Source organism: Accipiter gentilis, chromosome 17, assembly GCF_929443795.1.
Source record: "Accipiter gentilis chromosome 17, bAccGen1.1, whole genome shotgun sequence".
NCBI lineage: Eukaryota > Metazoa > Chordata > Aves > Accipitriformes > Accipitridae > Astur > Astur gentilis.
Window position 1 is genome coordinate 16,605,220 of NC_064896.1, and position 13,714 is coordinate 16,618,933.

At 41.9% G+C, this 13,714-nt stretch overlaps 1 protein-coding gene across 1 annotated transcript in view; it reads left to right on the plus strand.

Moving 5' to 3' along the window:
- The window catches only part of RRAS2 (RAS related 2), a 45,465-nt gene extending 39,834 nt beyond the window's left edge, over nt 1-5,631 (plus strand). The window contains exons 5-6 of the mRNA XM_049820558.1: nt 3,609-3,727; nt 4,175-5,631. Of these exons, the coding sequence (XP_049676515.1) occupies nt 3,609-3,727; nt 4,175-4,262 (207 nt within the window). The 3' untranslated portion in view covers nt 4,263-5,631. The remainder of the gene's footprint in view (nt 1-3,608; nt 3,728-4,174) is intronic.
- Nucleotides 5,632-13,714: the final 8,083 nt, after the last annotated feature.

Consider the following 13,714-nt stretch of genomic DNA (forward strand, 5'->3'; position numbering starts at 1 on the left):
TCCTTTTGGCCTTTCTCTTAACTACTGTGACCTGGTATGAAAGTGTGACAATAGCTTCTTGAGGTGGTAGATTTTTATGGCCATATATAGTGATGCCTCTGTTCTCACAGGTGCATTGTACCTTCAAGTCTTCCCATGGCTTGCCTGACTTTGAGCTTTATAGATAACTGGCAATCAGGCATCTGATGCAGTATTCAAACACAGCAAGTCAGTCTGTCTGAATATGTGTCGGTGCTTCATAACCACAGTTTGTGTGCCCTGAAGTGACCTTTTATATGGGAATGCAGACAAAATAGAATTAGTTGACAGTGAACTACCCCTTCAGAAAAGCATTGTGGTAGCCCACTGTAAGCATGAACAAAAGCGGCACTTCTGGGTGGGCTGGTGAGGCAGAAAATCAGGATGACAGATGCGCTCTTCAGGAGTGATGGAGCTCTAGGCAGGAATGGGCAATGTTTCTGTGCAGGGAGCACTGCAGGGTGACCACAAGGAGGTAGAAATGGATTCCTCTCAAACCTGAGGAAATTGTTACCTGCTGATGCAGGTACAATGTGGCCCTTGGTCTTGTGTAAGTGTCCAGGCAAAATACAGATGCAATGTTAGGTTAGGGAGCCTCGTAGAGTTTAGGTGGAGGAAAAACCAGAAACTTCAGAAATGAATATATTTCTGATGGTTCTTAGCTACAGTAGTGAAGAGGGAGGACCACGTGAGATATGTTCACAGGATTTTTGCACAGATACTCAAAGGGAAACTCTTTCAGTGAGAAGACTGTTAACTTAGGGAGCTGGGGAATAAGCTTTCCATGTTTGACTTGCTCACTTGCATCTTCTGTAATGGTGTTTAATTAGAGAAACTTCTACCAAATATCTGAACAGCGTGAATGAATGGTACCCAAAAACAAACAGTAAAATATCCTATAATAAATGATAAGCATTGTGATTCCCATTTGTATTCAGCCTTAAGCTTACCAAAACTTAAGAGACTTTGACTGCAGAACCAACACACACACATGTATGCACACAGTTACTACCAGAAAATCTGTGGTTCTCTTTACTTCTGTCAAAATAAAATACAGTGTTCTTTGAAGAAAAAGAATTTAGTTTTTATTTTGCTGGTGACACTTAAGCTCTCCCATCACACATAATGAAAAGCCTGTCATGACACAGGGTTGTTGTACGTGAGAAGGGAAAATAAAAAGATGTAAATTCATCTCTTTTTTTTTTTCCCCAATTATTTCTATGTTTGTACTTGCTACGTATCCCTCAGCTTTGAAAATTGAACTGGTATGTTCTGGCCTTTAATTTACAGCTTGGGCACTGCAAATGCTTCTGTAGTGTGCCCAAAACCAAATATTTTTTTTAAACTGACTTTGAGGTCACTAAAGTTGATCACAAGCTACTTGACAATATACTTGTAAGATAGACAAAGAGATTATTTTGGAATTAAGCAATCACAAATGTTCTAGTAAATACAATAAGGACTCTAATGTTGCCCCTAATAATGCAGAATATTGTGGAAGTGTAGCTTGACTTTATTGCAGTATTTGTTTGACTTGTACCTCTAATGTGCTTTAGATAACAGTAATGAAGAAAGTAGTAACCACATATGTTTAAAGACTGGGTTCAGTTTCTCTTCAGGACTATACATTCTTTCCCAATTATTTATTTTTATTAGCCTTTAGCCTGTCACTTTCTGGGGCTACAGTAGACTATGGAGGGATGAAGAAAAGTAAAGGGGTTTGGTTTTGCAAAAACTGCCATATCCCTACTTTTAACTTACTTTTGTCTGGTGAAGGAGGCAGAGGTGCATAGAAGGTTCTGGAAGCCCTGATGCAAATTTTTGGGGATTCTGCAATGTCACTGATGTGCCAGAAAACAGCTACAAATGTTTCTCCTAGTGCAGCCTTCATAAGCTTTGGAATAAGGATATTTAAACATCTGGGGCTAGAGAGGAAGGTGGAAGTGGATTTGTTAGCTAGTGGAGCAAGAATCTTGAATCTCATTCAGTTTTCAGGCTGCGGTGGAGGATTGAAGGATCTCAGTCATTCTCACTTTGTGCCCTGCAGTTAAAAGTGCAGCTCCAGTAGTTGGTCTTGGGGTTGGGTTGGTTTTGAGGGTGTTTTTTGGCTTCAGCTGATGGTAATAACACTGAAATAAATGTAGAGGTTCCCTGAGTGTTTGAGATCACCAGATACACCCTGAGTTAGTACAGCTAACGGCACAAGGTGCTGGGGTTCCTTGTAGAGCTTCATGAGGGTTTAGTGGGAGCAGCCCTCAATTCAGCATGAATATGAATATAAAATACCAGAGGGGGTGCTAAGGACAGAGGAATCAAAAGCGTTGAGATGCTGTGCACACAGGCGCTCAAACCGTATGTGTAGCTGTTGGGCAAGCATTTTGCAAGCTAAAAAGAACTTCTGTATCTTGCGCTGTGGTGAACGCTGCCAATGCTGCTTTTCTATTCCCATCTATTTCCATTTCTATGCAGCTTCTTGATCTAAGTGAATATCTGAGTGCCTCTTCAAAACTAAATTAAAAATAAACACTCGTACTTTTTTGTTCTCATATCAGTTCTCTACATGCTGGTTTAACATTTTTCTGTGAAAGCAGTGTAATCTTTGACATTTCTTCTACTAGCCATTGTCTTGGCAAAATCTGTTGTACTTCCTCTTATAGCTGGAAGCTGCCCTTTCCTCCCTGGCCCTGTGGGTGACCTTCCCGTCGAAGCCTTGCATGCCTTGCACTGCTCAGGGTGGCCTTCTGTTGTCTGACCTCGCTGCTTTCTACTTCATCCAAAAATATGCAGTGATCTCCTTTGGTTTTTGCCCTGTGACTGACTTACTCCTTTCTATAATGGTCCACTAGCTTCCTGCCTTCTGCTTCATGACTTCAAATTTTATGCCATCTCTCTATGATGCTCATTATTTCTTCTTCGTCTCCCTTTCCTCTGTCTGAAGGAGTCAAGAGGTAGACGGGCTTTCTTTAATGTCTCTGGATAGCCTGAGGGCTTCATGGATTCTTAGATCTCTTGTAACTTAAGTTATGTTTAAAACTGGCTGTATTAATACTTTGCTGTGTCATAAACAGATTTTTTTAAATTACTTTTATAAAGATTCAGAAGCTAAACGTCAGTTCTTGTTTTAAAACTAGTAATCTGATTTATTTTTTTTTTCTCTAGATTTAGCTGGGACAGGGAGAAGGTGAATTTAGCAATAGTATTCACAGTTCTGTTAGTAATCCGTCAGAGGCTGACTGAAGCACTTGCTTTGAGGAGGGAGGAGTGAGGGACTCTTGCATGCCTGTGAAGGAAAACTTGGTCTTGTTATGCAGAACTGAAGTGGAGGCAGCTGCAGTGAGGGAAATTCCTTGGAGGATCAGTCTTTGTCTACTGCAGAAACTTTTTTTTAAAAAAGTCTTCACTTCCGTTTGAAAAGTTGCATTACGTGGGTTTGTTTCCCAGTCATATTATGTGGACAGTGTGGAAACTCTTCTGTGGCCAAATAACCATTACTGTTTGAGGGAAATAGATCCTTAACATGTATACGCAGCATCTACTGATACGAACATGCCTGCAGAAGCCTTGAACTTAATGATTGGTGTCTGTTACAGGTGACGCAAGAGGAAGGTCAGCAGCTAGCACGGCAACTTAAAGTAACATACATGGAAGCCTCAGCAAAAATCAGATTGAATGTAGACCAAGCTTTTCATGAACTTGTCAGAGTTATAAGGTATGATAACTTGAGACCAGGTAATTAATGTCCCTACATTAATGGATAGTTACAGCAAACATATTGAAATTTAGTGGGAAATCACTAAGAAAATTCTGCCTGCTGTTACCTGTAAACTTTGACCAATGTTCTCCATCATAAAATATTCCTGTGTATTAGGAAAAATGTTTACACAAATGTAGTATGTATTTGAAAGAATTTCTTCACCTTAATGTCTCAGGTTTTATTGATCACCCAGTAAGTACGCCTGATAGACTAAATCTGAAATTGGCCTTCTGTAAAAAATGGTGTTTCTTTAAAAAAAAAAAAAGGCAAACTCAATCAGTAGAGTGTCAAAAGTCAGTCCATCCTCTACAGAAGTGTAAAAACTGTAACTTTAAATACAGTATTTACTTTCATTTAACTGAAAATGATTCTATGAATTTAATTTGAAATATCTATTTCCAGGAAATTTCAAGAACAAGAGTGTCCTCCTTCACCAGAGCCAACACGGAAAGAAAAAGACAAGAAAGGCTGCCATTGTGTTATTTTCTGAGAATCCCAAGAACCAAGCTATCAGCTGCCAGATTATTTTTTTTTTCTTTCCATCATTTTACATCACTTCTGGTATTGGTCTAGCCTTATATGTGCATGTCCTAAAAGTGGTCACCAGAATAGCCTTAGTCCAAGAAGCTGGCAGAATAGTTCTTGAAGAAGACTCAGTCATTCTGGGGCAGACTTCAAAACAAAACACTAAGGCTGCTTCTTTAATACCACAGTTCCTTCCTTCTCTCCCTTAAGAGCTTGCACCTTGTGGAGTTTTATTCGCAAAGGAGATGAAACAAAACCGTGTAGGACAAGGTGTTGAAGTTGTGCTTAAGTTGTCTTTTGTGAATTAATTTATTTTTACTTCTGACATTTCATTAGCTATTACAAAGACCTATATTGAAGTATAACGAATACTTTTAAAAAACGGGGTGGATTGGCTTTTTTTTGCCCTCAGTTAAATTAGACTTGAGTATTCAGCTAGCCTTAAGAAACCTACACTGAATTTCATTGTCAGCAAAAATTTTCATCTGTCATTTATGCTGCAGTTTTATTTCAGTGGCCAAAACAGTCTACTGTATTTATTTTATGAATCCAGAACAGCTACAGGATGATTACTACTACTATTAGGATATGGCCAAATACCTGAGCTCATTCTGGATTGAGGCATTTCAGCTTATTAAGAAATTTCACATCATTTGTTTGGAAACAAATTGTGTCTTCCTTTGTATTTCTGGGTAAGGGATTAAGGAAAACTAAAATTGTAGCTGTTTTTGTTTCATGTGATATAAAAATGAATTTGATCTTTCCATTGTCAGAGATGATTAAATGTTTTTGCTATATACTTTTATACATTATTTTCTTATCAAACTAGTTAACAAGTATTTTTATATGTTTGTAAGCAAATATGCTTTCACAGCATAACTTGTGTATATGTAAAGATGAGTATTTAATTCTCACAGTTCACTTTTAACTGACAAAATGTGGGATTTGCCAAACTGTGGTAAACTTCTCCTTACTCTTCCGGTTATACCCAAGAATGGCCAATTATGTGCCAGCCCAGCACACCCATAGAGTAAAATCTAGTGTTGTGTTTTAATGAATTTCAGTATCCCTTACTAAAGACTGACCATTATGTGAATTATTAAACTGTAAGACTTTTAACTGATTGTTTAGTTAAACTGTGGATGGTTGTTTAATTTTGAGTTCTGTGGATTGTGTTTAAACAATTCAAGAGTATGGTCCCTGATATTGAAATACTGAGTGGTATTGCACAGTTGTCACCTTACTGAATGTGTCCAACAGTTCTTTGAAACTTGATTATTAAGCAAACCCTTGTATAACTTCAGGTGCTAGAATTAAAGATGATCTAACCATTACTGGGGGGTAAGCACATTGCCTCTTTCTGACTCTCTTCCAAAACCTGAATTTTTGGGGGGGTGGAGGGAAGAAGGTGGTGGAGGGGTCTGGATAGGAGATAGATATGCAAGTCTGCATGACCCTTCTTCAAGCTTGGAAGTAAAGAAAAGCCATTTTAGTTTAAATCATGATAGATGGTAGGTGCTGATGTTTGTTTTGACTTGAAGTATGTAGTCGGTGGTCAGTCAACGATTCTTGTGTTTTCAGGCTATGCTCACTGTAAGGTGCTCTGCCATAAATCTGTAAAAGTCTCTGCTGAGAAAAGAGTGCTTAAATGAGTTCCAGTTACCTTTACAGCAGCAAAGCATTAAACCTAGAAGTAACACTAGTGCCATGCATAATAAGGGTTTTTTTAATGTAATTTAAATTAGGTTGTGTAATACTGTTTTGAGATAGTGGCTAGCTTCCCCCCTCCACTACCCTTTAAATAAAGTTTAGTTGATTAAAGGCAATTTATGAAAAATGTGTAGAAGATTCAAACAAGAAGATACAGTGGAAGTACATTTGTGAGATGGATTATGTTTTTCAAGTCAAATGTAAGAAATTACAGCCTGTAGCAAACGCCACGTGTTTTCTCAAGTATTTAAAGCTCTCTGGAGTTAAGTCATTAAATGTGTAGCATTAGAATGAGTTAACACACATGCTGTAGTTTGTCTTGAGACTGAATTTGTGAGGTGCAAATATCTTTCATCAGTTTTTTCCTTTTTTTAACCTTTAACTCATCATAGATTGGTTTTAAAATAGTAGACTGTTATATAGATAGGTCTTTTAATACTCTATGTAATTCTTAGAGAAGGTGGAGAGCACCACACCCTTGCTTTGCCTCATAGAGAAAGGAGAATAGCTTTGAGGTGGTTGATGCTGAACAACCTACTCCTATCTGCTAAGCCATAGTGCAGCGATGGTAAACTTTATAAACAAGTTAAACAGAAGTGGGGACACCAGCTGCTGCTATGGGAGTCTGCTCTAAGTTATTAACTAAGACAGTATATTCTTGTGTATCTGTTTTTAAGGCTTCTACTGGAGAGAATGTGCAGGGAAATCTTCATGTAATGTTATGGTCTCTTTTTGAGGCTGGTTTGTATATAGCACTCTAAGGAGCTGTTAAACGTAGGCATTTTGATCCTACTCTTTAGATTTTAAGTATTTAGAAAAGTAATACGTTTTTTTGGGCAGTAATGGTGATCTAGGCAGTTGTGAGTTCAAAAGAGCTTAAGGTATTTAAATGATTTGCTTTAATTTTTGTACCTGAAGGTAATGGTGAAAATGATGCTTCTGTCCCTTGTGTGGAGCTTGCAAAGTGCAATAGGGACCTTGTCAGTCTTCTCAAAAGTAGTAGTCCACATCTGTATGCCTTGGATTGTTTGTGAGTTTGCAACATTGCCACCTTTACTGTAGGTTAGCAGTTTAGCTGACAACCTGAGAGTGAGTTTCTTACGACTTTACCTGGCAGAAGAAAGGCTTAAAGATTTGTCGCTTATGTTTGTAGTTACATCAGTTCAAGGCCACATCCATAAGTCATTTACATTCACAGTTCAGGAATTCGGGGTACTTAAAATGTATTCACAAATGACGTCCTGCTCCTCCTAGAGCACAGAGGAGGTTCTGGGTCTTTGTCTCAAAGCACAAAATAACTTGTCTCTTTCTGGAATCTCACACTGTTGAGCCTGCTACTCCACTGGATGAGGAGGATTGACCTGCTCCTAGGCAAAAGTCTTTTTATACAATTGATAAAGTTTTGTGGGTGGTCCACAATCAGGGAAGAATTACTTCCACGTAAGTATACTGTAGCTCCTTATGCCTGCTCTGGTATTGGCTTTCTCTGACCTAGCAACTCTTCTGTATCAGTACTCGCATGCTAACTAACATGGGTAAAGACGAGAATTTCCAGAAGTATTACATCACCTCCTCTAAAATCTGCCCTCTTTTGTCACATGGTCTGTTCAGGGGCAGTAGAGCCACTGATACTGATGATAATTATAAATTGACCTTGATTGTGCAGAAAAGAGATAGATAAATAAAAAGTAGGAGTAGTTGCTTAGTCTGTTGCTAGCTTGTGGCATTGGGCATCTGCCTGAGCTGTGTGTCTGCAGCCGGTCAGCCTACCTGCTGCAGGTTAAAACTAACCTAGTGTGGGAAAACTGCAGAGCTGTGTAGGCATGCGAGTTGGATGATGCGAGAAGAAAGGCTCCTCCGCACACTGACCTGTGCTGCGGGCCCTCTAGAAGTGCTCGCTGGTGACACTGTCAGGCAACAGGCGATCAGATAAATGCCCTAAGCGAGCCTGGCTGGCACAGTGTAGGGGCATGTAATGAGATGAGCTGATGTAAAAGGGTTAATAAAGCCAAACATATTTGGAAGGAGTTAACACCCACCAATGCCAAGGAAAACTGACTTTATGCATGACCTTGTGATTAGTTGTCATTGATAAAGTTCAAGTCTGGATTCAAAGAAAAATATTAGCCAATGCTCCACTGATGTCGGTTTGTGACAAGATTTCACCCGTGGAATAGCTGTAGCCATTGTTGACTGGCCTTGCCACGTAATCTTGTTACAAAGCTTTAATGAGCTTATTCCAAATGGAAGATTACTGAAGTTGGTAACCACAAACCAAGTGCTGCCACAAGTTATCTGCACTTATTATTTAGAAGTTTATTGCCTGGAAAAGCTCAGGAATCTGCTAAACAGGGAATGCTTTGTTCACTGGACTCAGGCATAGACGTTTGGAAGTTGGATTACCCTTACGTGCCAAACCCATGATAAAAGAAACACGCAGACTGAATTTAGAAAAACGCTCATGCTGGAAATGCGGCAGCATGGTGGGGTTTCCCGTGTTACTTGGCTGTCACGCTGCAGGGCAGCAGTATTTGCCAACACCTGAAGGCTTAAACTTGCTGAGATGGGCTCTTCCTCAGAGCATCTTGAATGGTAAATGCAGTGCTTGCCACTTTGTAGATACAGCTTTTCTGCCATCCTTACCTAGTTCTGTTGGAAAGCTAAGTTAAAATTGGAGGCTTAGAGCAGGTTCTGGGTTTTAAGTGGGGGTGAGCAAAAGTACGTTCAAGGTCTTAATCCGTGTGTTGTGTGGCACGTGTTGTAAGGCCATAAAACTTGTGAATGTTCTTGGTATTCAGATATTCTGATGGAGCTCTGACCACAGGAACATTTGGCTGAAAGGAATCAATTTTTGTTCTTAAAACTCTGTGGCTGTCTAGGCCACTTCCTTGATCTTTCTAGGCTTTTGTTGAGGCTAGAGGCAGAACAGTAGGAAATGAGGAAAAATCACCGAGGAGTGATGATGAAGGGAAGAAGAAAGAAAATAGCCTTGTGCTTTCCTATGTTGTAGCCTGAGTGCACGCAACAGATCGGGTGCAGGAATGAGGATGGGTAGGACCGTCTATAGTAGCCTTTAGCTAGGAAGATAAAGAGCTTTAAATGAGAAGCAGCAGATGTGGAATAGGCAATGGATTAAACTACAAGGAGACTGTAATACCCAGGAGCAACATTGCCAATGTGTGCTGTGCTTGCTTTCTGTAGGTGTGCCGTTAGATTTTAAGACTAGTTATTTTGGTGAGTTTGAGAGATTTTTGTGGATTAAAGGGCAGGTGATGTCCCACACAAAAGCTGAATTGGATTAAGGCATGTAATATAATTAGTAATGTTCCTGAGCCAGCCAGCAAGTAATATGTAGAACTAAATGCATTATCTTGCTGCTGGAAAGCAAATACTGGTCTGTTCAGCTACTTTTTAAACTGGATCCTGTGAACTGTAGTGAGATACACAGAGTATTTGGTGCTGACTAATTTGTAGTGACATGAATACTTCATAAATTACTGCATTTTTTTAAAATGCTTCTGACATGAAAGCACTGTAGAGAGCGAGAAGTTACCATAGCAAAGTGCAGGCACCAAAAATGCAAATAGAGGCAATGATAAAACCTCTTGGTTCCTTGTCTCTTAGTCCTAGGCATGAATTAGTACATACTATGAGACAGTTTTAATTTCGCTTGAACTGGCCTGCTGAAGAGTGGTAGTACAGTACAAATACTCCTCTGAGTGCATCTCTCATTTCTGATGACAAAGGTAAAGAATGAACTTACTCCAGTGATATGAATAGCTTATATGCTTTAGAAAGTATTCTGTAAAGTAGTGTTTTGAGTCCTATCTGGGACCATACATCTAGTCCACCACGCAAACATAACACAAGTTTGTCCTCCCTGTAAAAAGCTGTAATCTGCATAGGTAAGACAAGTACTCTTAAAGAAGGAGGATCTGCTTGGAGTAAATGGTGGATTATCTTTTGGTTGCCATTATTTATTTATAAAGCAGTGGACTTGCGTAGGGAATGCACCTCTAAGCGGGGACGGAAAGGTGGGATAAAAAAAACGAGTGGTAAGAGCCATGTGGAGTGCAGTGAAGGTGAAGGCATAAAGGGGGGAAAATGCTAAAGAAGACGGCTGGCTACGGGCTCGGCAAGTTGGAGCAAAGTTGGAGCAAAGCTGGAGCAGCTCCTCTGCCACTGTGCTCTCCTGCAGCTGCTCCTAAGGGGTGGTGTGTCCAAAAGGGGGGGCCGGGGGGTGCTGCCACCAGGTTGCTCTGGCCCTGGAGTGGGTCTGCAGTAAACTCCGCTGTAATTGTGAAATGCATGGGAAACTATTGCATTGACAACCACAAGATGTCACTATCGGTAGGCTTACATATGTATTTCAAGGGCTTTTAAAGTGCTCCTTTTACCGAGACCCTTGTACAGAGTTAGGGTTCTTATTTTTACAAGCAGGGTAGGAATGAACGACAAGAACCATAACAAAGCCGTTGATCTATAATTAAACGAGGCCATGTGTCAGTGCTAGTTCAGAGTATTTTGTTCTGTGTACTCTCTAAAATCCGGATGGTCAGTAGCTAGGGAAACAACAGTGATTTATAAATAGTGGTTCTGAAGAAATTTGTGAAAAGCAGGAAGGATGCTTGCAATCTACAACATTAAATGCACGTTTATTACAATATAGTACAAATACAGGAGAAAAAACAAGTACTCTTTGTATATCACTAGTAACATGTACAATTTGCAGTCAGAAAGCTGTGTATAAGCCCTTCATGTTCAGCTAAATAATACATCTAAATGAGGATGACTGTTGGCATGAGAAAAGCGTAGTCCATCTCGTCCCGGAGGAGCAGGGAAATCTCTTGAATGCGGTGCTGACCTTTGAAAGTGAAACAAAGTACTAATGCGTTTCTCCTTCTTACTGCAACTTTCGGGCAACGCTTGCTGTGCCTTTTAAGCCGTAAAAGTTCACGTGTCCTCTGATATTTCTTCTGCAACCTGTAAAATACTCTTGTCCTTCACTGCCTCTCAGAAGACTGTCATGTTCCTGAACTGCTGGCTTGTTGTCTCACCATAAAAGCCATTCCGTCCTATTTCTTTCCTTGTGAGACCAAGCCATTCTGTGTCTTGAGCTGATTTTTATTACTTACAAAATAAAGTGCCTCAATGCAAGTATAATGTACTACACTGGCAATACGGCATGGTACCTCTTCTACTTATGCAGTCATCCCTCGCGTGTAAAGGCTGACTTTTGGTCATTCTGAGGGCATTTCAAGGTTTTGGAAAGTATTACATGCTTGCTGTAACTTTTTGTTCCTCTCTAATCTCACTTTTAAAATCTCCATTTATCCAGTTGTATTTCTGGGAAACGGGAGGGCGAATACCTTGTGAATTCTGAATGTTTTGGTACCTTTCTGTCTTGTGGATTCCTAACGTTCAAGTTGCACGCTGATGTCGCTCACCTCTCTCCCCAGTTGCCTTTATGAACTATGCCTTTAATAGTAGTCTTAACTTCTTGATCCTTTTTTTTTGTAATTAAAAGGAAGCGAGACCTCTCCTGTTTATCTTTCTCTTGAACAACCAACTTGAGATCATTCAAATCCTCACTACAATAACCAGCTGAATGATACTATCAACATCTCCCAGGGTCTTATACCATGTTTTGTTGGTTTTGTAAGGTGCCTGGGAAGGCATCGGTCACTGCCAAGTCCTAAGGTCTGGGACCGACTTTCATGGGGATCAGGGGAATTCCTGGTGACCGGAGGAAAGCAAGTGGTGTTGCACCCATCTCCAGGCAAGGTCTGGAGAGCAACGTGGGGAACTGCAAGGAGTCAGCCTCCCTCCTGTCCTGGGAAAGTCGCACAGTGACTCCTCCAGGAACACATTTCTGGGCACGTAAGAGGAGTGGTTGGAAACGTTCTGCATGAATGTGCCAGTTCACCAGGGCCAGTCATGCCTGACCAGCACAATTGCCTTCTGTGATAAAATGGCTGAACGTGTGGTTGAGGGGAGGGCAATACGGCAAGGCTTTCGCTGCTTTCTCCCACGGTATTTTTGGGTCAAAGCCAGGACGTTGTGGTCTGGGTAGATGGACAACCAGGTGGAGAAAAAACTGACTGGTGTGTTGGCTTTGGAGGGTAATGGGCTGGCCTCCAGGTAGAGTACAGTGACAAGAAGGTGCCACAGGGTTCAGCCTGGCTCCTGTCACGTTAAACATTTTGCCAGTAACCTGGAGGAGACAGCTGAGTGCACCCTTATCCCACGGGCAGGGGTGACGCCAAGTCGGAGGGAGCAGTCAATCTGCTTTGGGGTGGAGCTGCCATCCAGAGGGACCCTGACAGGCTGGAGGAATGGGTCAACGGGAGCCTTATGGAATTTAAAAAGGACAAATGCGAAGCCCTGCACCTAGCAAGGAAGGCTCCCCCGCACCGATACAGGCTGGGGACCGTCTGGCCAAAGAGGACCTGGGGTCTTGGCAGGCAGCGAGCTGGACACGAGCCAGCAGTGTGCCCCGGCGGCAACGGCAGCCGACGGCACCCTGGGCTGTACTGACAAGAGCGTGGCCGTTGGATCAAGGGAAGAGATTAACACCCCTCCTTTTCTCTGCACTTGTGAGACCCCACACAGAAAACCGCATCCAGTTTTGAGTCCAATGGCACAAGAAAGGTGTTGATCAACTGGAGTGACCCCCAAGGAGGGTAACCAAGGAGATCTAGGAGCTGGGCTGGAGCACTTGTCCTGGGAGGACAGGTTGAGGGAGCTGGGTTTGTCCAGCCTGGAAAAGGGAAAGCTTGCAGGGGGCAGAGGGAAGCAGCAGCCTTACTGTGCCTGCAAGGAAGACAGTGAGCAGACGGAGCCAGGACCTTCAGTGGTGCATGGTGAGAGACAAAGGACAAAAGTTGAAATGAGAGGTTCAGACTGAATATAAAGACCAGCTTTCTCACTATGAAGACAGGCTGCCCAGAGAGGCCGAGCAGTCTCTGTCCTGGGAAGTTTTCAAGACCTTTACTGGATAGAGCTCTGAGCAACCTCAGCTGACCTCATCGCTGACCCCAGTTTGAGCAGAAGGTTGAGTAAGAGACCTCCAGACGTACCTTTCAACTTTGTCCTGTGATTTTTACAGAAGACCAGCATTTGAAAAAGGTAGGTACTATGGAGCAAGAGCTCAGTTTGAAAGGGAAAGAGGTTCTCCCACCTAATCTGGTGACAGTAAGAGTGGTGATGTCTAATACGCGTTCAGATCTGTTACATCTGTGAGGGAAATTGCTGGTGGTTCTCATTTTGATGCTTCTGGGAAAATAAGTAAGAATATCATTATAATTGATGTCCTGGAGAGTTTTTTTCGGGATGAAGGATGTTAGCGGTCGTGAATAACGCAGCTGCCCTGAGCCCAAACTGGAATAACCGGAGATGTGTATCAGAGTCTAACCTATCAAACCCTTTCCACCTGGACTGTGACAAGCACCCACCACACGTTACCTCTGGTTCTGTACGTGCGATTGTACACCCAAGCCATTGAACAGTAACGGAACCCGACCCGCGGCCTGAGCTGCGAAGGGCGCGCTTCCCTCGACAGATTGCAGCCGTTGGCTGGATGTACTGCAGCGCGCTCTGGACCTCGATGGGATGTCTGGGGGGGGTCTCCAAAAAATGTTCCTGAGAGTTTTCAGTTAAAGCAGCTTATGGCTTCAGCTGAGCAGAGCACCTGTGCCCAGGTGGCTG